This window comes from Adiantum capillus-veneris, chromosome 29 (genome assembly GCF_014529385.1).
Source record: "Adiantum capillus-veneris isolate H3 chromosome 29, ASM1452938v2, whole genome shotgun sequence".
NCBI classification, from domain to species: Eukaryota; Viridiplantae; Streptophyta; class Polypodiopsida; order Polypodiales; family Pteridaceae; genus Adiantum; species Adiantum capillus-veneris.
Genome location: NC_140959.1, coordinates 89772014 through 89797433, shown reverse-complemented (window position 1 = coordinate 89797433; position 25420 = coordinate 89772014). Strand labels below are relative to the sequence as shown.

At 41.9% G+C, this 25420-nt stretch overlaps 1 protein-coding gene across 1 annotated transcript; it reads left to right on the top strand.

The window, feature by feature from the left end:
- Positions 1-13106: 13106 nt before the first annotated feature.
- On the top strand, positions 13107-14300 carry LOC147419563 (uncharacterized). Its single transcript, XM_086506250.1, has one exon. The coding sequence runs from the start codon at positions 13857-13859 to the stop codon at positions 14217-14219; it is 363 nt and encodes a 120-aa protein (XP_086362376.1). The 5' UTR covers positions 13107-13856; the 3' UTR covers positions 14220-14300.
- The last annotated feature ends 11120 nt before the right edge of the window (positions 14301-25420 follow it).

Here is a 25420-nt window from a genome sequence, read left to right as displayed (position 1 = left end):
TGGAGCGGTTTTTCGCATGCCAACTCAAAATCTCACTCGTACCCTTCGATCTAAACATGTGTTGGATGTGAGGGATGAGTGGAAAATGCCTCAAAACTTTACGTGGAATTCTGTTGCTCTGCATTCTTTCTTTGAACCTAGGCTCCCGGCATGATGGACATGTGTCACAATCGGCATGCTCATTACGAAAGAGCACACAATCGTTCACGCAAGCATGAATGCGATCATAATCCATCCCTAATGCAGTCACCACTTCCCGAGATTTTCGTCTATTCTCTGGCATGTGATTGCCAGCTGGCAGCATCTTTCCTAGCAACCTATCACAAGAAGAAAGTACATTAGAAGCTAATGTATGCACTCCACAAGCATCCTTCACAATCTGTAAACATACCTCAAAAGTACGTCGACACTAGCATTGCTCCATCCAAACATCGCCTGAAGGTTAAGGACTTCGAGAGAAGCCCTTAAAATGGAGTAAGAGCATCTATCATATAGTGCGGTGTGTGCCGAATCGAGTAGCTCACTCCTCGTTTGCTTGGAAGCTTCTTCGCATGCACATTCTGGTTCATGCTCCTCCTCTCGTGCAAAGAGATCCTCAACCATTCTATGCAAATGGTCGTCTTCTGCATCCACATAAGGAGATGGGATGTGGTCACTCGGATAAGAGGGAGCAGCAGTACTTGGCTGATTTGATGTGCTTCCTCCCTCTCTAATGGATTCCTGGCGCATGCGCTCTTGCACCCTCCTTTCCCCTCCTCCACCAACCACACGCCAATGTGGGGTGACGTCAATAGCCACAACAATTCGCAGATCGTTTGTTTCCATCCATGCACGCTTGCGAGGATCGTCCCATAGTCCATAATCTTCTACATGGCTCAAGCATATCCGTCGAAGTCCAGCAATGGCGCATTTGCACCGCACGCATGGGCATGGTAATCGCTCGACCAACCACCGTGATCTATCCAGTTCAGTGGACGAGCCAAAATCATCCAGTATACTAATTAAAATCAAATTACCAAAGAATGTTAATAAAATATCAGTAAAAAGTAAAAATTAACCATTTAGGTAAAAATGTCAATTTCAAAGTACTAGAAATACTTTCATTTTATATATATTTTATAAAAAACATAGTACCAATAGATTGTGAGGATCAATAGTAATAATGTCAGAACGTGGCCATCTGTTTATTTGGCCCGAATCTGCGCCGCGGTAATATACGCGGTAATGTTTGCGGTAAGAGACGCGGTAATGCTCGCGGTAATAGGAGCGAAAAATAAAATTTCAATTTTTTTAATAAATAGGGACACCCGCGTGCCCCGCGAAGTTCAAAGCCCTAAAATTCGAATTTCATCGTCTTCTCCACAGAAGCCGAGAGCGCGAACCTCACAACCTTGAGCTCTACCTCCATCTTTACTCTTCTACTCTCCACCATCTCTACTCTTCCACTCTCCTACCCTCTCCCAACAAGCGCTTCAATTCCATGTAAGTTTTGTTGTTATGTTTTTTGATTTTTTCACACGTATACACACACATGCATACACACACACGCATACACACATGCATACACTCATACACACTCATGCACACACATGCATACACATGCATACACACACACTAATTAGTGCATGTGTACGTTCTTTACACACTAATTACACACACTAATTAGTGTAAGTAAAGACACACCAAAACTTAAATTTGTTAATTATTAGTTACTTGCAAAATCTAAACTTATTAGATTTTATTACTTGCATAACCTAATATGTTAAATTTGGGATTGGCCATGCACACACTAATTAGTGTATGATTAGTGTGTGCATTGACCAATGTGATTGGTCAATGCACACACTAATTAGTGTGTTATTAGTGTGTGCATTGGCCAATGTGATTGGTCAATGCACACACTAATTAGTGTGTGATTAGTGTGTGCATTGGCCAATGTGATTGGTCAATGCACACACTAATTAGTGCTCATTAACACAGACTAATTTGTGTGTGATTAGTGTGTGCATTGACCAATGTGATTGGTCAATGTACACACTAATTAGTGTTCTATTAGTGTGTGCATTGGCCAATGTGATTGGTCAATGCACACACTAATTAGTGTGTTATTAGTGTGTGCATTGGTCAATGTGATTGGTCAATGCACACACTAATTAGTGTGTGTGTGCATTGACCAATGTGATTGGTCAATGTACACACTAATTAGTGTGCTATTAGTGTGTGCATTGGCCAATGTGATTGGTCAATGCACACACTAATTAGTGTGTTATTAGTGTGTGCATTGGCCAATGTGATTGGTCAATGCGCACGCTAGTTAGTGTGTGATTAGTGTGTGCATTGGCCAATGTGATTGGTCAATGCACACACTAATTAGTGCCCATTAACACACACTAATTTGTGTGTGATTAGTGTGTGCATTGACCAATGTGATTGGTCAATGTACACACTAATTAGTGTGCTATTAGTGTGTGCATTGGCCAATGTGATTGGTCAATGCACACATTAATTAGTTTTGGATTAGTGTGTGCATTGGTCAATTGGATTGGCCAATACACACATTATTTAGTGTATGTGATTAGTGTGTGCATTGGTTAATGTGCATTAGTGTGTGCACAAGCCAATTATTCACGCCAATGCATACACTAATTAGTGTGTGCACAAGCCAATGCACACACTAATTAGTGTGTGTTAACACACACTAATTAGTGTGTGCACAAGCCAATTACACAAGCCAATGCACACACTAATTAGTGTATGTTAACACACACTAATTAGTGTGTGCACAAGCCAATTAAACAAGCCAACACTAAAACACACACTAATTATGTTAAATTAAACAACAATCAACACAAAAATAGAAACATACCTCCATGATTAAGTCATAGGTGACGTATTAGGCCCCAATGACCGTCCAAGTGATCACGCAATCGATCACACTAATCATAAACACAATAATCTCTTATTAGTCAATACACACACTAATATCTTTTTAGCACTCGAGGCTTTGCAAGACTCTTTTATAGGTTGTAGACGCACATTGGATTCTTTCCACATTGGATTCTTTCAACATTGGATACTATAGAGAATCCAATGTTTGAAAACAATCAATGTGTAAATTTTTAATCATATATTCAAATTTTATACATTAGCTTAATCTTTGTCGTAATAAATGCAAACCATGTCTTCTTCTTCCACACCACGCTTTCGCAGCATTGAGGATTTCATGGCAGACGGAATGTCATATCCCGACGCTCTCTCTGCCTATCATTCACAGCCGTCGCCTCAGCAGTCATCATCAGGGTTCGGTTGGTTTCGGGACGCTCTAGGTGGGTCCACTGCCGTACCTGTGACCGATCCAGATGTGGAGAGGGCATTGCGTCTTCAGGCTTAGTGGTTAGGTTCACAGCAGACCCTTACACAGCGCTATTCACCGGCGCAGCTAGCAGCTTTTGGATTATCAGAGGTCCCTACTCCGACTGGTGGCACTCCATACCTGCAGAGTTTTCCAGCTACAGCTCCAGGTTCAACTTTTCCTTCACAGGGTTCGACGCCACAGGGTCCGACGCCACGGGCGTCCACCTATCCATCACCTATCCGACCTTCTGTCCCAGATTCACGTCGGCACTCTTCTGGCAGTCAGCGTCAGGGCAGCTCGCGCACTAGCGTCGGTCGATCTCGACGAGGGAGTGGAGATAGTTGTTGTTTTGGGGGGGAGGGGGGAAGTACTACAGATTCTCCTCCACAGTCACCGCTCCCTGCTCCAGCTGAAGATGAGGACCATGCATGACATGCCTTCACCAGATGCTCGCGGGTTATACTACCAGGTTCATAGAGGAGGTATGGTGGATCTCGGGACAGCACAGGGCAGGAGATTCCGCACACACGTCAACCAATTAATCCACTCCACATATATCAATTGTTTTCTTAAATTTGATCAGCAAGATCCCTACAACCTCACATATATAGAGACAACCATGCACATGCGTTTCCCCAACCCTGAGGGGCAACAATTCTCAAGGCAATGGTTGCAAGAGCATGTCAAAACATTTCTGAAGAACAAAAAATCTAGTGTGAGGAGAGCGGCAAAGAAGACAATGGAGTCTCCAGAGAATAGCTATCGGCCAGGAAATAGTCCATGATGTGGAGTGGGAGACCGCTATGGGCGAGAAAGAGGACGAAAGGGCAACCGGTGCGAGGATGTATACGCGTCAAGTTGAGGCCAGATCCCATCAGACTCCTACGCATTATGGTTCGGGAGGGAAAACGGCTTGGAAAGACAAATATGTAAGTAAAAATATTAGTTTTATTTTAAAAAATCTAATGTTTTTCATTTAATTAATTGGTTGCTATTTTTTGTCAGTATAACATTACCATGAGTCGCCCGACTAGAGAAGTGCATAGATATAGAGAGAACCATACCGAGTATCAAACTTGGTGTTGGTTGTTTGAAAATCAAATGATCTCTCAAGAGGAGTTTAAAAATGCGTGCAGAAGTCTGCAACATGTAAGTTTAATCTTATCTAAATAATCAAATTGTTGATTTTATATCAAATATTAAATAACAAAGTGTTAATTGTTTCTTTTTTATGGTTTTGCAGAGTCAAGGAGTTCCACGTGAAATGCCGCCAACTCCCCCATGAGCATCCTCTATTTTGTATACGCGGGCCCCGTTTGCCCTATCCCACATGACCATACTCTATTTTGTACACGCGGGTTTTTTTTGCCCTTTATGTAAATGCAATACCTATCATGTTTTGGCTCAATACCTCCCCCAATTGTAATTCCACTTATATAAATGAAATTATCAATCTTTTTTTGACTCAATGTATTGTCCAATTGTGATATTTTGTTGTAATTAATAAAAATTTTGTAAAATAACTAAAATAAATAAAAAAATAGATGACCTTTATGTAAATGCAATACCTATCATTTTTTGGCTCAATACCTCCCCCAATTGTAATTCCACTTATATAAATGAAATTATCAATCTTTTTTTGACTCAATGTATTGTCCAATTGTGATATTTTGTTGTAATTAATAAAAATTTTGTAAAATAACTAAAATAAATAAAAAAATAGATGACCTTTTGGATGGTCCTGCAAAGGACAATCCAAACGGTCATCTGTTTTTTTATAATAAATCCCTTCGCGGTAATACTCGCGATAAGCCTGACGCGGTAATATGTGAGGGTACTGTTGCAGCAAAGCACGCGGTAATATTTGCGGAAATATTGCCACATCCATTACCGCATCAGTTACCGCTAGAGCATTACCGCCAGCTTTGCCGCAGTATTTTCCGCGTACAGGAATTTTTATATTTCAAGTTTGTTTGTTTTTTTGCGGTAATGTGAGCGATAATACCGCGCATATGTTATAGTGTGATGCTTTTAGATAGCTGCTACATGCTAAAAAGTATCCTCTTGCAGACCTGTTCTATAACAATGAGCCTTTCTTGAACCTATGATAGTGGTGGACATATGCAGACCATCAAAATTTAGAGAGAGGAAGTAATGCAATCTAGTGTCTCCCCACAATTTTATAGCCTCAGAGGGACTCTTTCTTGTATCGGAATATATCTTCCCACGGTTTTCTCTGTGAATGTTTTGAGAGATATCCATGAGAAATTTCCATAGCCCTTTTCCCCCCTCAAAAAGAGAATTGATAATATCTATAGAGAAATTCTTGACATCATCTCTTCCCAAGACCTCAGTGGTGCTTTCTTGAAGACTCCTTACCCTTGTACTCAAAGCTTCCACCTTTGTTCTTGTAAACCAAACCTCTCTTTTAAGTCTCCAAGCTATGATGCATTTGGATCTACAATGTGTAGAATATTTTCATTAGTCATGTAATCCAAATGTCGACCAGCGCCAATGTCTCTACAACCTCTAGATCTTGATGCCTGGGACTCTCGAGCTATGCGCATGCAAAAATTTTGCTCCTTAGGAATAGAGGCACACTCCTTGCACATTAGTGATTCAAATGAATTCCCCAATGGATTCAATCTTTGACAATTTCAATGGCAAAATGTATTTGTAAGGACATGGGTCCTATGGGCAAGGCCACCGGCATGGCCGGATAGTGTGTACGCTAGGGGGAGGCTATAAGATAGCACAGTTTGGTGGAGACTAGCACACGCATTACCATCGCCCTTTCACTGGTATCCGAGCTATTTTTGGGAGGAGGCTAAAAGCGGCTTGCATGTGCGTGCGATGCCCTGCTTCTCCCCCACGTTCCGCAGACAGCGACGTCTCCGCTGTGCAACAAAAATAAGATAGTCGCAGTGTTCCATGTGAGCAACGCGTGGAAAAATAGCGACAGCCGACCACGGCCGCCCCATCTACGCCCTCCACAACGCACGACTAAGGCGGGCGACCAAGGCAAACTGGACCGGCAACTCGACGTCACCGAGGCTCAGAAGGCTTCCGTTGGCTACGCACATAGGAAGGCCCGCTTAACCCTTGCGTGAAGGAGGGTTGAACCCACCCCATGAGGGTAAGAGGCCAACACTTTACCATCAAGCTATTGGCCCTTTTTGTGTATAACAAGGAAAGATAGTCTACTTGTGTTGAAAGAAAAACTAGAAGGAAAGGAAAAGCTTCAAACTAGAAGGAACAAGAGACAATCTACCTCTCCACGCCCACAAGAGGCTAAGAAGCCTAAGCAAGCACGAGATACTCCGTGTGGGTCTCTCAGCACTGCTGATTTTGAGCATGCAAAGAAACACGATTTGTGTTTTAGATGTCTTTTGGACCAACGTAACAAGAAAGATTGTCCTCTTTTGCAAAGCAAAGAAAAGGCCATGCACACGGTGCAACGCCTCACATTAGATTCATCTCCTAAATATTATGTTGTAGAGGTTCTTCGTATGGAAGAAAAGCACAAGTGTTGTGTGCTTGCTTCAATGTGGCAGCCCACCTTTGGCCCCCGTGATTTGATTCGCATGCATGGCACTATTAACAGACAATGTGTTCATATTTTAGTGGATAATGGTGGAACTCATAACTTCTTGAACTATAAGCTAGTCAAGAAATTGAAGCTTACACAGACTCCCTGCTCTCACAAGTATGTGCTGGAGCAGATGTCTGGGAATGATAAAGAAGTATGGGACATGGTAGTTCAAGGGGTTGAGCTTATTATTCAAGATCATACGATGACCCTTGACTTCCAATTTATAAACATGACCGTGCTGATGTAGTTTTAGGACGGGAGTGGCTGCATAGTTTAGGAAACACATTGCACACTAGTTATGAACAGAACTCCTTATCCTTTATGGCCAATGGTAAACATGTGCTTTTGCTTGGTGAGAAAAATATACCATATGCACCTCTTATATGTACAGTCGAGATTTCTATTTTGCAGAAAGAAAATTTAATAGATGAAGTCTTTTTGTGTTACTGCTTGTCTCCAAGTCTTGTGAATTCTCAAGAGCAAAGTGCGGTGAATTCTAGAAATGGTATGCAAAGTGCAATAATTCTAGTAATGGTATGCAAAGTGCAATGAATTCTAGTAATAGTATGCAAAGTGCAATGAATTTTATTGATAAACAAAGTGTTAACAAATCTAACGAGAAAAGTGCTCTCAATTTTAATTCTATAGAGCAACGTGCAAATGTTGTAAAACAAACATTACAGGAATTACAAGATTCTCCATCCCTGCATAACTCTAGTTTACTTTCTCCTTTTGCACGGCAAAAGTTGACTCACTTACTCACGGAGTATAGTGATGTGTTCTCAAGTGATTTACGACCGGGTTTACCCCCTACACGTGATGTGCAGCATGGCATAGATGTCTTGCCAGGCACTAAACCGTTGAGTAAACCACCTTATCGTATGAGTGCTAAAGAATCCAAGGAGGTTGAGAGTCAGTTGGCCGACTACCTCGCTCGTGGTTTCATTAGACCTAGCACTTCGCCTTGGGCATCACCAATTCTATTGGTAAAAATGAAAGATGGTACTATGCACATGTGCGTAGATTATCGTGGATTAAATGCGATAACATCAAGAACAAGTATCCTCTGCCTCGAGTGGATGAGTTTTTTGATCAACTCCACGGGGCAAGATACTATACAAAGATAGATCTTCGTTCAGGATACCACCAGGTACGTATCCTACTGCAAGATATCTCCAAAACCGCCTTTAGAACACGGTTTGGGCATTTTGAACTTTTGGTTATGCCTTTTGGTCTAACCAATGCTCCAGCTACATTTATGACACTCATGGATAGTGTCTTATGTCCCTATCTTGGAAAATTTGTTGTGGTTTTACTTGATGATATTCTCATTTACAGTAAGACTGAAGATGAACACATAGAACACTTAAGATTAGTGTTTGAACAGCTACAAGCTCACGCGCTGTATGCTAAGCAAAGCAAGTGCGATTTCTTTAAACAGAGATACGTTACCTCGGTCATGTGATCTCTTATTCTAGCATCAAGATGGACACTGACAAGGTCTCTGCCATTCTTCGATGGCCACATCCCAACACGGTTGAGGAGCTTCAAATATTTTTAGGCATGGCTGGATTTTATTGACAGTATATCCGTGACTATGCCAAAATCATTGTTCCTATGACGGATCAGCTTAAAGCAAAAGGTAAGCCTTTTCTTGGGAAGAAGCCCAAAAACTTAGTTTTGAACAGCTCAAGGTAGCTATAGCCACTGCTCCCATCCTAGCAATCGTCGACCCACTTAAGCCATGTGTGGTAGAGACTGATGCTAGTGATAAAGCCATTGGTGCGGTACTTCTCCACGAGGAAAGACCTATAGCCTTTGAAAGTAAAAAGTTAGATAGAGCTCAACAGAATTATTCTGTCTATGAGAGAGAGCTCTATGCCATAATTCACGCTTTACGAAAGTGGCGACACTATTTATATGGTGCCGAGTTTGAAGTAGTTTTTGACCATGAGAGTATCAAATGGTTTACTACTCAAACAGACTTGAAGGGCCGTAAAGCTAGATAGGAAGAAATCCTTCAAGATTATGATTGTAAGCTAGGATATCGCAAGGGGCGATATAATGTAGTAGCGGATGCACTAAGTCGGATGCATCAGATAAATTCACTTGCTTTCATGGAACTAAAGAGTGGATTTTTGGAGTCATTATGTGGCAAGTGTGCACAAGATCACTCATATGCTAAAGTGTGGAGTGCAGTTTTAAAAAGGGATCCCTCACACTCACATGTCTCTGAACAGCCAGATCAACATGTCTCTGCACGCGCAGATAGAAACTCCAACACACAGAGCTCTACCCATACTGAGGAAGAACTTAAGCGATGGAAGAATTTTTCCATTGATGATGGCTACTTACTCCACAAAGGTAGAGTATGTGTGCCAAAGGGCTAAGACACTAGGTGCCAAATCTTATTGAGTGTCACGATAGTCCAAGTGCTAGTCATCCAGGTATCCGTAAGACGTATGCCTTAGTTCGACGACAATTTTAATGACTGGGCTTACATCATGATGTTCAAGATTACGTACTAATTTGTCAACAGTGCCGAGTTAATAAGGCAGAACGCCTCAAGGTAGGTGGACTTTTATATCCTTTAGAGATTCCACAAGGTAAGTGGGAGAGTATCTCTATAGATTTTGTAGTAGGACTACCTACTACAAATCGTGGCCATGATGCCATTTGGGTAATTGTAGACCGTCTCACAAAGATGGATCGATTCATTCCCACTAAGACTATGGTTAAGGCACCGAAATTAGCACGGCTATTTGTAGAGCATATATATAAACTCTATGGTCTTCCAGCTAGTATCATTAGTGACAAAGATCGAAAGTTCGATAATCACTTCTAGAGAGCTGTGTCCAAAAGTTGGAAACTAAACTTAATCTAAGTACGACTGATCATCCAGAAACGGATGGTCAAACAGAAAGAGTTAATCAAGTGCTAGAGGATATGCTATGAGCATACGTTAGAAAAGAAGCAAACCAATTGGGAAGACTACTTACCTATATTGGAATTTGCTTATAATAGTTCAAAGCATGTGACTACAAGGTTTAGTCCATTTATGCTTTTGTATGGATTTCAACCTAGATCACCCGTTACGGTGGGGCTGGCTAAGGAGAAGCTACAACAAGCCAAGGATTTTCTCCAAGACCATTTTGACATGCTTTGAGTTGCTCGACATAATGTTAAGCAAGCTCAAGATCGATATAAGAAGTACGCAGATGAGCATCGACGTCTTGCTACTTTCGAAGAAGGAGACAAGGTTTTCCTCAAAGTTCCGGAGCATTCAGAAAGTCTGAAGACGGGAAAAGTTGCTAAACTTTCACCACGCTATTGTGGACCGTTTACCATTCTCAAACGCATAGGTAAAGTGGCCTATAAGTTAGCTCTTCCAGAGCACTCATGAGTTCATCCTGTTTTCCATGTTGGTCGTTTACGAAAACAGCTAGGACAGAATGATAATTTCATTGACACAGGTGTGCTGGTTGACCTTATCGAACTGAGCATTCCTCATGAGCCGGAAAAGATATTCTCATGAGCTTCGCACCAGACATCATGTGAGACGACAGGTGTTGGTAAAATGGCTAGATAGACCTGAAGAAGGTTCTACATGGGAGAATGTCTCCGCACTTAAGAAACATTTTCCTACGTTCATTTTCAAGGACGAAAATGATTCTCCAAGGGGGGAAGGGGGGGGGGGGGGGGGGGGGGGGGGGGGGGGGGTCCTATGGGCAAGGCCACCAGCACGACCGGACAATATGTACGCTAGGGGGAGGCTATAAGATAGCACGGTTGGGTGGAGACTAGCACACGCATTACCACCGCCCTTTCAGTATCATTAATATCCACTAAGATTGATCCCATCATAAATGTTGCTCTAGTGGCGGGCTCGCAAAACCACAAAGCACCGCCTTGACTATCATCTAGGCTTGAAGTTACCATGTTTCCATCCAGATGTATTTGTTTTTTTCCAAAACCCTCAACATAGAGATAGTAGAGAGTTGTTCTCTGTGTAAATATCATAACAATATTAGAAAAGGTAACTTTCAACTCATTTTTCATATATGTACTATGTAAAAGAGAGTACAAAATAAGGAGCAAAATAGGTACCTTCACCATTTTGCATTGATAGTGTGTTGCTTGATTTATCAAGACATGAATGCCAATGGAGACATAATTTAGCCCTTGAAGAGACCTAGAAACATACAAAAAATATGTACATCTATGTACCTAGACTTGGTTTGGAAAAACCAGCTAGGCTCATTTGCCTCTGTCATTAGGCATATTTGACTTTCTTGGAAGATCGCCTTTTTTTGCAAACTCTTTGAGAACTTGATCCAGATGCTTGGATGTGACTCTTTGATTTGACATGTTTAATCATACATTGCTTGAGAGATCCTGTCTTTGGAAACAAGAGGATCCTTTTGCCATCAAATGAAGACCTTGGAGAGCGTCTTGTAGTTCTCTATTGTTTCAAGAACCAAGTCAAACCCCAATATTTTTTCTCCTCCAAATGCAATGACCTCTTCCATTGCTTCGTCCACCCTAGCTTTGTTTCTTGTGATAGCCTCCTCCTCCATGCTATTGTTTGGTGATGAAGTCTTTGATTCATGCAATCCCATTGCTCGCATATGTCCCCTCGTCATTATGTGAGAGTTCAGATAATTGTATATGGTATCTGGCCCTCCTTGACCATATGCACTCTCGCACTGGTAACACCAATATTGAAAAATTTACTTTCATTCCTTATCCTTTCACATAATCTCAAACCTATCATTACGGCCCTTTAGTTGAACCTTCTCCTTTGCATGCTCTATGTCTATCTGCCACTTCTTAACCTCAGAGCGAGTGGCAAGGATACTCTTCAAACGACACCCCACATGCCTATCATCCAGATTTATGTCCTCTGAAGTATTGGATTTGGATCTATCTATCTCTTTTGAAGACTTTGAAAATGTCATCACCACATCATTTGATGCACCGCTGTTATCTACACATGGACGCTTTGAAGGAATTTTATTATCAACCTTGTATTGTATTTTGAACTCATCATCGGTGACCTCCCACATATCTTCTTGTTTTTGAGAAATGGGAAGCGTCCTTGATCCTCCTAGAAAATAATAGTTCTCCAAAGCTAGTCCACCGGAGTTTATCTCCTCTCTTTGATCTTTATATCGCCCACTCTCCCTCAAAAACACAAAACCTAGCACGTTTTCTACTCTAAGCCTCATCCAAGACAATCACAATCTCCTTCATGGCTTTGCTAAAGAAAATTTTCTCTGCATTATTTAAAATATACAGCGTCTCTCTCCGTCTCTCTCTCTCTCTCTCTCTCTCTCTCTCTACCCTTGGATACGTTCCAAAGAATTACAATGGAAATGTACATTTGGGGCTTAACAATCACACAGGAATGACAAAATATAAACCAGAAATCAAAGTGGCATAGTACCTGATAAGTGGTAGTACAATGAGTAAACTTTGCATTATGAAATGAGGAGTAAAGCCTTAATTGAGAACCTCTTGACATTGTCAGAGAGGGAGAGAGAGAGAGCTTTGTATCCCCCGGTGTCGGAGAAAGCGGGATTACCTTCATGCCTTAACTCTTCTGTCATCTTAACAAGGTCGTGTGTGTGTGTGTGTGTGTGTGTGTGTGTGTGTGCGCGTGTGTGTGTGTGTGTGTGAGTGAGAGAGAGACACACACACACAGAGAGAGAGAGAGAGAGAGAGAGAGAGAGAGAGAGATTCTTCTCCGTGATTTCCCTTCGCTTCGTTCCAATCCTTCCTCTTCTTTGTTTCCCAAGGCAAGAGAGCTCAAAAGAGGTTGAGATGAAGAGCGCAATCTCCCCATATGAGAGCGAGAGAGCTCAACAAGGAGAGCCCCATTACCCTCGTTCACTTTCTTCACAAAATCGAGAGAGACAAAGAGAGAGAGAGAGAGAGAGAGAGAGAGAGAGAGAGAGAGAGAGCTCCTAAGCTTCCTTTTGCGTCTCCCCTTTACCACACAGGCTATCCCTAAGGTGGTGGTCACGTGAGGCTTAGTTTTCAGTTATTTTCCTTGGAAACTAAGCCCTCGCAATGGTCACGCACGTGTAACTAAGCCAGCATAGTTCTACTATGCCTCAACTCTCCAACTATGCCAAAAAAGGCATAGTTGAAAATTTTACCGGACGTTTCGTTTAATGCTCTGCCAGCCGCCTTTCAGCGCCATCATTTCTTGTATTCTCCCACGCGCGCACACACACAGTTCTCTCTCTCTCTCTCTCTCTCTCTCTCTCTCTCTCTCAAGCTGCCTAGCTCCTGACGCCGCCGCTGGGTATCTTCAGCTGGGCTCCTGCAGGCTATCGGCTCCTTCATTCACGCCGGCTAGCAGCAGTGTACAGTACCTGTTGGCAGCTAAATTTGCGCTGCAAGCAGCTACAAAATTGCGCGCATGGTGAGGAGATTTCCATCCTTGCGCCATGCTGTGCTTGTTGTGCTCCCGACTTGCCTCCAATATGCATGCAGGAAAGAGAAAATAGAAGCTCTCTCTCTCTCTCTCTCTCTCTCTCTCTCTCTCTCTCTCTCTCTCTATATATATATATATATATATCGCACTCTGGCTCTCTCTATCTCAAGCATCAGAAAATATTAACCCGAAGCTCTAGGAGCACCTCTCACCCTCTAACTGTATACGAACATGGATCATTTCTCATTTGACCTCAACAGCCTATCGTCTGAAGTGGAGGACAGCCAGCAAGGGGAGGAATTCTCATGGTCTCAACTCCCAAGTTATTGCATCACAGCCATCTCTCTCATTCGCATCGCAGCCTACTATCCCACTCGCATCACCATTTTCCGCCCCGGTAAGCCTCAACCTACACCACCCGTTTGCCGTCACCCTTGGAACGTTTCTTTCCATCGACTCATGGAACCATGCCTATTGGAGCTTCATTTTGTGGTCCTCCTCCACGCTTGCCCAATCCATCACATTTGCCAACGCCACCCACTACATCGGCAACTGACGACATCATGGCGACACCTTCAACGAGGCAAAAGCGAGGGAGGGTTGCTGGGGTGAAGCGCGCATTTCAAGAGATTTCTAAAAACTTGGTAGAGAGCATGGAGAAGACGGCTCAACACCGCTCAGTAGAGCAAAAGCAACAAATCGAGGAGCTTTTAGCTTTACAGGAGCGCCAAACCAAGGCTGCAGAAGAGAAAACCGTGGTGCTTCAAGATTCCATTTCCACGCTAACCAATTTGGTGGGTGCCTTTTTAGCTAAGCAAGAGCAAGGTTAATTTGGGGACCTAACCTAGCTATCTCTAGTTTGTGAACATACTTCCGTTTATTTATGGATGTGAGAAAGAGTTGTAATTTAAGCCTTTGGCTATTGGATGTAATGTGCTAACTTTTCTCTCTCTCTCTCTCTCTCTCTCTCTCTCTCTCTCTCTCTCTAATCATGGTTGAGGGTTAAATGTCTCTATTATTTGCCATGCAAGTCAACATGGGTTTGAGCAGTTCATTCCTTTAAGCAGTTAAGGTTTGACTTAAACCTTGTTATTAAGCACTCGTAGAAAAGTCCTAGAGCCAGATCTTCTCGAGGTAGGTATGATGTTATATTTGTGCCATCCAACCAATCAAGTGTTGCAACCTTGCATACATCACATCAAATATATGTATCTATCACATGGGTTGAACAAAAAGATTTTTTTAAACCCAAAAAAGTCACATTTTTGTTTCCTTACACAGAATCTCCAAAAAAAAAAGATAGATTAAAAAAAGTTTGTTTTATAATCTTGAAGAATTGGTAGATAAAATATTTTCATAAGATCCCTTGAATACAGGTGATAAAATAGTTTTTCATGTATTGAACATCACATGGTTGTAACCATGCTTCAATGTGATGTTTGATTAGGCGTGGAACTTGCTCATCGTGTAAGCACGGCATGATGACTAAGGAAGGTAGGTTCTTGCCCTTGAGAAGTTGAAGAAGGAAAACAAGTTCAATTTAAGTTGAAGAAGGAAAAATGTTTTGTGTTTTCTAAGCATGAGAAGAGAGCCGCAAGAACATTTGATCATGGTAGGTGCAAGATGATGGCCTCATAAGGCCAAGCTCTTAGAGGTTTTATTGCATAGGCATATCTTGCACTAAAAGCCAAGGTAAATATTTCTACTATAGTATGGGAAAGGGCCCTTAAATGTCTTAGGGTTTTCTACTCTCAAGACTCCTCTAAATGGTTCTACAAATCTATAAAAAAACCCTCTTTCCCATCTTTTTTATCCTTGTAAATTATTATACAAGCATACCAAATGGTTTCAAACACTGCTACACACATTAAACAAAATATAATTATTAACAAAACAACAATGAATGAGAAAAATGCCATGAGAAAACCTATTCTTTAAGCACAATATAGTTGGCCGTATGCTACACATGGTCCAACAAACTCTCCCACAAGATAAACAATCATTTGAAAAGACTTCATTGTATGAGTCTACATACCAATTAGGCACCATGTACTTCCTCAAGATATATGGCTACACTTTCCATATTTATAGCATTGAAAGGGACATAATCATTTGAGAAGACTTCATTGTACGAGTCTACATACCAATTAGGCACGATGTACTTCCTCAAGATATATGGCTACACTTTCCATATTTATAGCATTGAAAGGGACATACTCATGACGATCTGCAAGTTGATTGTACATGTTGATCGCTTCATCTGTGTCATCTATAATTGCCAAACCATGGTCAATTTCCATATTGTGTAAAATGCAACAAGCTGCTACGACTCTCAGTAGCCAAGAAATATCTGGCTTACGGATTGTGCCATGAAGAATGCGCCATGTGCTCTCTACAACCATACATGTAGTAGACAAGCGAAAGTTGTATCTGTCTAGCGAAGGAGACAAAGGCTCTTGGAAAGGTATGAGAAGCCATGGTAACTCATAATACCCCCCGTCTCCAATAATGTATTCTCTGATGTTGTAGCCCCTCCCTATGAAGCTTGCCCCATTCAAGATTTGATTGGCTTGAGCGAGACGAAAAAAAGATGAGTCTTGAAGCACTCTTTTATCATTTGCAGGGCCAGGAAAACCCGCATAGATATATCGAAAGCGCATGGTCGAGTCCACTATCACTTGCAAAGTCATAGAGTAATTACCATTGCGATCATACTAGTTTGTGGAAAGCTCTCCTTCAAGGGCCTCCATCTCGATGTGGGTGCAATCAATAGCACCACAACAATTTGGAAAACCTTGTGCTTTTTGCATGCCGATCTTCACTGACTGCATCTCCAAGGGGGTTGACGGCCACCTTATGATGTTATCCATGTGAAGCAGTAGACCATCAACAAATGCATCCACTATTTTCACCACAGTGGAGTGTCCACATCCAAACCGATCCGCGACAACCCTCATTGAACAACCTGTTTGCCAATCTCATGAGAGCAATGGCAACCTTTCTTTCCACTGGAAATTCTCGACCTCGCACTTGTCGTAGTGGATGTGGAATGTCACCTTGCTCTAGCGATGCATGAAGGAGATGCGATAGTTGGTCGAATAGGCTAGAGGGCACTCAAAAGTAGCTTTGAAATCGAGGATTATCTTGTGCACACCATGCTTGGTAGCGTTCCCACCAATGAAGAGACCGCGGCTTCACGTACCACAAACGTGGGTTGGTGTCATTCCATCGCAAGCATGGCAACCCCAATATCAAATTGCACGCAGCCGAGAAGAATGCAATGGAAGCCATACCCATGGGTGGAGCATCTCCCTCAAAGAAGACACCGCGAGTCAATGACAAAGCAAGCATCACCGTCGATGTGCGTAGATGTTGGAGATTAGTCCTTGCACAAAGCAACATCTGCTGAAGGAGAATGATGTAGACGATGAGGATGATGAATATAGCATCGCGATCGTCCATGGAAGCGTTTTATGATGTGAGAGAGAGAGAGGCTTCTGTCAATAGGCGTGCCAAGGAGAGAGATAGGGAGAGAGAAAGGGAGAGGGTGGGAGAGATTGAATTGGACGCTGCTCCTAGGCTCCTTTCAATATGTGCAAAAGATCAGTAGTAGGCGAAGCTCCCTATTTTCAGCTGCCTGCGGAATTGAACTGAGTGGGCGGGACTACGGACTTGGGCTGAGGGGGCAAGACTAGCAGGCCATAGTAGTGGGAGGGCTGTAGAGGCGTCGAGGGTGGAGGCAGCATGGCAAACATGCCGGCTGATTTTATAGCTCGCACTACGCAAGCCACCATGCATATAGCGCGAAAATTTCAAAAATGTAGCTGATGTCCGCGCGTTCCAACTTTGTACCTCCAGCTGGCAGTCGTCGGTGTTGAACGACGGCTTAGTTTCCTGCGCGTGACCACGCAAGGGTACGAAAACTTGCAATCATTGCATTTTCCTTGCTTAGTAGGCTTAGTTCCCAATAACTGGAAACTAAGCCTCGCATGACCATGCTCTAAACTTTTATTTCCCCCCTTTTTTCCCCACAACAGTCACGACACGTGACTGACGTGGCGCAGGAAAAGGGGTTGATGACATGGAAATCCGCTTCTCCAACTATGTGAAAACAACTTGAAGTGGTGTCGAACACATGTGTGCTGGTCTTGTAAGAAACTTTCTCTTCATACGTGAGCTAATCCAAGCTATGTTCGGCATATCATGAGCATCCCAACCTCTTGTGGCTCTTCTATTTGCTGCTTTTTCCATAGCTTTGTTTATTTCCCTCCCTTCCACACTCATTAGCCCTCATTTTTATTCTAATGGGCAGCCAAAAATCCCTAAGCCCTTGTGCGGCCCCTAAGCCCTTGTGCGGCCATGGCTTCATGGGTGGACAATGCAATGGATGGCCAAATGCACCTTGGAAGTCCACTTGCCTTCAAGGTGCAACCATAAATGAATGCTTTGGAAAAAGCCTTCCATTGGCATAGAGTAAAAGCCGCTCAATGGTTCCCTACCCTAGTTTCAATGATGTGGCAGTGCACTTCGGAGCAGCGTCAAATTCGCTGAGAGATGGGCCAAAAAGTGGTGGCTCAGCCTATTGAGCCTTTTTCTCTTCATTCCCTAGGTTGTCAAATCTATGCTTAGCCCCTCCTAAGCATCATAATCCTCTCCTCCATCATTCCTCGTTGCCACTCTCGCTCCCAGTTCTTCACGTTTTTCCCCCCTTATTTTTCACTCATTGATCCCCATCCCCATTATTTTGGGCATCCATTGACCAACCCCGTCTTATGGATGACCAATATCTCATTCAAAGTTCACTACATTTGGTTAACATATCGACCATAGCTACATGCTCGAAACAAACCTAGATTTAATGTAATCCCACCTACAAATTTTGAGATTTACCTCTAAAATTTGTATTTGACGGTGAGAAAACCTACAAAATTTTCAAAAAATAGTGTAATTTGGTGTAAAAACCTTCAAATTTAGTCAATTTACCTCTATTGTTTCTCATATGCAGTTTTTGGACAAAGGTTTTTTTGAGCACTACCACATCATCGTCAAGTGACAACATGTTTCTCCACATGTTTCCCTAGCTGGTGGTGTGACACTTAAATCCCTCCGGATTGGTGGATGGCCGTCAAATCCTATCGTTGGGGGGAATCTACATTTTATTCCTCTTATTTAGGAATAAGACACAAATAGGGCACACATGTCACATAATACTAACTATTGCAAACTTTGTAAGTGGGATTACCCTAAACCTACAGTTTTCTATTGCACTAAGATGAGAGAGAGAGAGAGAGAGAGAGAGAGAGAGAGAGAGAGAGAGAGAGAGAGAGAGAGAGGTAGGTATATTGGCTATATTTAAAGTCTCTTTGTTATATTTCTCACCTATAAATTTCACAAATTTCATGTGGAATCACAATAAACCTCCATTTTCAAGCACTAGATGAGAGAGAGAGAGAGAGAGAGAGAGAGAGAGATTTTCCCCCGCCTCTCATTTCCTTACCCTTTTGACTTCCAATCATCTCCTTTGCTGACATGGCCTATGAGATCTGAATGGGTAGTGGTGGGTTGATTGTACACTGAATGCGACAAGGCAAGGAAGTGGGCTCCAAAAATTAAAGCATTCAATTGTACCACTAAATCTCCCACTTTCTCTCAAGGTGGCCTTCAATTAACTTGCAGTTCCTCAATGACTACCAACCATGTGCATCAAACCAAGCCCTCTTCCCTCACCAGTCTCAATGTCCATGCGTCTACTTATTCGTGGCTTATTATTCAGCTTATGTCCATTATTGAGAGAGAGAGAGTAATATTCACAAATAGACTAAACAAGATTAGCACTTGTATACCCTAAATTTTCCTCTATCTCTCTACTTCCTTCTCCCTTGTCCCCCTCCCCCACTTAAATGTATGGTATGTGTATGCAAGTTTGGAGGGCTACCGGGCAATTGTATACGCTTACGCACACTTGCCAAAAACCCCTCTATTGTACACTCACGTGGTACCATATGGAACAAACGAGTGAATCCCCCGCGGATACAAGATGGTAGAGAGGGCATGTATGCTTGGCTATGAAGCAAGTAGAAGCAAACGACAAGGTATTGCAGGTTGGTGCTATGATGTTGATGGGTATGTTGCTGAAGGTTTTTTTTACGGGTAGATTTGCACCGGCTTTGAGGCTTTCTTGAAGTGAATTATACTATGGAGAGCTCTCTAGAAAGTGATAGGATAGCTTCTTATGGTACAGGTGCTTCAAGTGACGAAGGTATGCTTATAATGGGCACGAAGGCTTATGGTAAGAACCATGTTATAAAGAGCAATTGGGGTGGCTAGTCTATTGGCCTACTTGTGCAAGGAGAGGCTTGGATATGTATGCTATGCAGATGGATGGCTATGGTCAATGCTATGAGTTCGATCCAGGCGATAGCATTCATGACTTATGGCAGGCAAGTTGTCATGTATTTCATCCAGGGGGAGTTTATGTTACATATTGGAAAGCTCTTGGATTTCCATTTGATCCTAGAGGGTGGTGCAGCCGAGAATTTCTCTCTCTATATATTGTCTATACATCAATAATATCACCCTGTAACACGTGCTCAATTTGGTTGGTCAAAACTGTCAACTTTAGTTTACTTTAATGATTTAATTGGAAATATATGGACCATGTGCTTAATATATCTACTAGGCCCTGTGAAAAGGTTGGAGGAGTTATAGAGAGGCATTCCTGTTGTTGATGTCTCACTTGCAAAGGGGGGGAGAGAGGCCCAAGTTAGGGGAATCCTTATGTGGACTATGCACGACTGTCCTGGGCTTGGAGAGATTTTTGGTAACCCCCTTTCCTCTATCTCTCTTTCCCTCTTTTCCTCTCTCCCTTTAGCTCACTTTAGTTCACTCATCTCTCTAACCATATGATATGTATGCAGAGTTGTCCACATCGGGGCACAATGCATGTCCTACTTGCGGGCCATCGTTGGTGATGTAGAGGCTCGATTCCTTGCGCAAGGTAATCTATCCAAACAACCTTCATTTCTTACCCGAAGGGCATAACAAGCACAAGGCTCCAACAAATGGGAAGACTCCTCTAAAGCTCACAATGGCAGATTGGGCAGCCATTTGGGAGGAACACCACAACAACAATCCAGCTTCGTGTCCTCCACCAAAAGGTATGTCAAGGTATTCCATATTTTTAAGGCTTCCATATAGGAAGGATTTAAAAATACAACACTTCTTGGATCCCGTGCACATATTCAATAATGTAGCCCAAACACTATGGGACCACATTATTGGCAAGAAGAACTCTTTGGGTGTGAGGGAGGATTTGAGGCTTTTAAAATGTCTCTCGGCCTCTGCTACTCCACGGCGTGCCCCAAATGGAAATATTGTTCTTCCTAAAGCACCATGGATGCTAGCCAAAGAAGAATTAGACAAGGTGAAGGGTACCATTGCCTCTATTCGCACACCAACAGGATACATGAGGTTGCTAAAGGGAGCTTTCACAAAAGCAAAGAAGGGTGGAAGAGTTCAATTGTATGGGTTGAAGTCCCATGATTGCACAAGATGCTTCAGGTAATCTTCATACTCCCTATTCTATCTATAGTTTGTGTGTATGACTATCACTCACTTTTCCTTTCCCTGATTTACATTGTAGTTCATTCTGCTGGTGAGTATGTGTATATGTCGGGACAAGAAAGTCAGGGACGCTATTTTCAAACTAGGAGAGCTAGTAAGGTACACCACAAGACTCCACTCAACTACACCTTTTTTATGTACACGATAATTTCAACTAGCACTTAGTGTATCCTTGTGTGTTTTCTTACAGATTGTGAGCTCTAAGGAAATTGAAATAGATGTTATTACCTGCTACTCAAACACTTGCAATAGAAACTGTGTGTGCCATTGAAGATGCATTTCCTCGATCGGTCCTTCTTAGTCAAATTCACCTCTTGGTTCACGTGGTGGAGGAGATCGCTATATGTGGAGTAGTGCACGCACGATGGATGTTCTTCGTAAAGAGGTTTTTAAAGACTCTCAAATATTTTTTGCGGCTACGGTCTCCACCAGAGGCATGTATGGCCGAAGGGTGGATCATTCAAGAGGAATTTGTTTACATATCAGAGTATTTGGCACAAGTTGATCCTTCAATGCCTCGCATGTGGTTAGACGAGGAGGATGCAAGGATGACTTCACACTTGCCAAGTGGAAAGGGGAAACTACTTAACATGGATATGAATCTATCCTGAGTGGTCGATAACTTTTGCATTCTCAATGAAAATATTATGACCAAGTGGGTGGACTTGTGGACAGTGGCAAAGGCAAGGCATTTGGAAGAGAGGGAAGCATGGAAACAAGCACGTGGAGGAAGGAGGGCAACCCCAGTGCCTAGACACCTTGCATGTTTCCCAGATCTCATTAGTGTCGAGTGGATTCATGAGAGAATGACCGAGGCAAAAGCACACGAAGAAGACATCACCAACAAAGAATGGGAGTATGTACGAGGATGCGTACCAAAGGTAGATTACTCATATACCTAAACCATATTGTCTCGCTATTTCTTGAAATTATCTTTAATATGTATATGATAATTTAATATATTTTTCTATTTTGTAGTGCCTTTCCTTTAACTCTATGTGGTCAAAGGGCCGTCACTTTTGTACGCGCCACATTGACGAGCGTAGAACCACCATGGATTGTGCCATCATGGGAAACTTTGACACAAACGGTGATGAAGCCAGGTACTGTGGAACTATTGAAAGGATACTAAAGGTTAATTTTAGAACCTTTCATACCTTCATCTTTGAGTGCAAGTGGTTTGCAAATGTGTCTAAATGACATGAGAATGGCCTCTACATGGTGGACTCTAGTGTGCATCACACAGGAACGTATGACAATTTAGTTTTGTCGCACAATTGTGAGCAGGTGAGTGACATGTACCTTTTTTATTCTTATTTGCTTGTAGCGTTATTTATATCACTGTTACTTACGTTGAGATTCTATTTTATAGGTTGTCTATATCCCAGCAATCCACCAACCAAAACTTTGGTTCGTAATTCCCGTAACACCTCGGGGGAGAACCAAATTTTCCACTAATGAAGTGGAGACTATCTTCGACCCTCTTCCACCTCCAACTTTGGATGAGGTGGAAACAGAGGAGAGGGAGGTCGATGAATCAAGTCCGGCGGCAGCAAGTCTTAGCAAGGATGATTGTCATGATGATGAAGATGATGAGATGGAGGATGACGAACTAGAAGATGATGAAGCTGGCAATGCATCCACAAAAGACAATTCCGTTTCTCTCTTTATTGATTTAGGAGCCATGGGCTTAGAATTGGATGATGCTTCATGTAGAGATCTTTTGGAAGATGATTCATAAACATTTTTCAGTTATGAAGTTTTTTGGTCGTGTAATCCACTCATCTCTCTCTCCCTCCTCTTCCTCTCTTTAAATTTTAGAATATGCTCAATTATGTTAATCAATTGACAATGATTTTAGTTGTAACCAAGTGTAATCTTATATCCCTCGCCTCCTTCTCCCCCCCCCCTCCCTCTCTCTCTCTCTCTCTCTCTCTCTCTCTCTCTCTCTCTCTCTCTCTCTCTCTCTCTCTCTCTCTTCTTTTTTATATTTAAAAATTATATACAATAATCTTTAATTTTTATTGAGAGGAGGGAAACACCATAATTGAACAGGGGGGGAGGGGTTAAGCCAGAATTTGAAAGTTTAGGCGCTAAATTTGACTGTCGGATATAACAACGATAATAAGCGTGGTAATAACCATGGTAATAACAGCAAAGAAAGTCACGGTAATACTTTAAACACACAAAAAAAGGTCCCGTTCTCCTCTCTCTTGTTTCTCTGATTGAATTTGCACCTTCTCTCTACAAAACACAAACAAACAACACGGTAAACACTTGGAGATTTTCATAGTGAAATACATAGGGAGACAAGGGTTTTTTGGCCATGTAGCATTGTAAAAGCGAGATTGCAATGGTACAAGAAGAAAAAGGTTCTTGCTTGACCCAAAGCAAGAAGAAGATTTTCCTATACATCTTTACGGGTGAACAAAGCATGGACCAAAAGCAAGAAAAAGATTTTTCTATAGATCTTCAAGGGTGAATAGAGCATGGGTTAGTATGATTTATAAAGCTTGAGGATAAGAAAAGATAGAATCACATCTGAATATGTATATGATATACAAAAAAGGCATGAAGGAAAATGGTTTCATAGAGGATAGTGAATGCATCTCAAGTTTCTCATGTAGATACTATGCTTGAGCTTGAGGCTATAATGGATTCAAATATGCAAGATAGAGTCCAAGTTGTGTAAGTGTGCTCTATGGAAATGTATGAAGTGATTGAGGCTTTTGAATATCACAAAGATTTCAATTTCAATCAATTTCAATGAAGGATCAAAAGTGCAAGTGGAGACCAAGTACAAAACTATGGCAAAGAAAGTGAGACCATTGGCCTTACCTTTACCATCACAATGCAAAAAATCTAGAGCAAGCTTCTTTGTAGCCAAATCTTAGGGATCCAAAAAGAGATGGACACAATTTCACAATGGAATCTCTATAAGAGATAAAGGTTGTTTGTAAGAGGATTTTTTAATAGAAGAAGAGAAGAAGTGTTTTAAAGAAATGACTTCAAGACACGGTAAGGCTTTTTCTTTCCAACCACACTGCATGAGATAGGGTGTGTCGATCCTAGTGTTGTGGAACTTATGGTAATCTTCATCATCCCTGATATACCTTGGAGTATGCGTCCAATCCCGGTTCCAAAGGAAACTTTTCCAAAGCTAATAGAAGTACTTGATGAGAATATTAGAATGGGTATTTTGGAGCCATACTTTATGCCATATCCAAACAGGTGGTTCATTGTGCCTAAAAAGAATGGAGCTTTGTGTTTCATATAGGACATGTAGCCTATAAACAAGATTACCATCACGAATGTGAGTATAGGACCAGTTGTGGATGAATTTATAGAGGCATTTTAAGAAGGTAAATTTACTCAATGGAAGGTCTCTATTCAATATACGATTAATTTTAACTAGATGTTGAGAATAGAGATCTAACAATAATGAAAACACCTTTGGGACTAGACTAAAGAAGCGCATAGAAAGAGGCAAGAGGAGATGATTCCTCAAGATCTTGCAAATCAACTAGAAATAATTAATTATTTTCTCTTAGAGCACTCTTAGGGGTTCCTCATGAAGGAATTAAGAGAGGGTAGATTAGTAAGCCAACCCACGCTAGTAAGAGAAGCGGTGGACCAGCCATTTAACTTTAAGTTTTGTCATGACTTAGGGTTAAGAAGTTTGTTTGTGCTACCCAATCCACGAGTGTTTAACTTTTGGGAAGACCCAAAAATCCTCTAGAGAAAATTGTAGTAGTTACAGTAGCACTTGCGACAATACGTCTAGCAAACTTTACGCAGCTTGCAGGACTATGGGATAAAGACCTTGATGCGTACTTACAAAAAATTGAGGTAATGTCATAAAATCTAATATCTAGCTAACCCAAATGATTTTCTCATATTATAACTAATAATTTAATGAGGGAGAATAAACGGGAACAAGAGTTAGAATAGAGACATTTGCTTCTAGACCTATCTCAGCAGGGGACCAGAAGGAGAGATGGTTGCATCTCAATAGGGGTCCAAAAGGAGATTGTCTACCAAAGACCAATGTGTAATAAGTGCTTCTAGACTTATCTCAGCAGGGGAACAAGAGGAGAGATGGTTACATCTCAATAGGGGTCCAAAAGGAGATTGTCTACGAAAGAGCATTGTGTAATAAGTGCTTCTAGACTCATCTCAGCAGGGGACCAAGAGGAGAGATGGTTACATCTCAATAGGGGTCCAAAAGGAGATTTTCTACCAAAGAGAAATGTGTAATAGGTGCTTCTAGACTTATCTCAGTAGGGGACCAAGAGGAGAGATGGTTACATCTCAATAGGGGTCCAAAAGGAGACGGTCTACCAAAGAGCAGTGTACAATAAGTGCTTCTAGACTTACCTCACTGGGGGACCTCGCTTGAGGTGCTTGT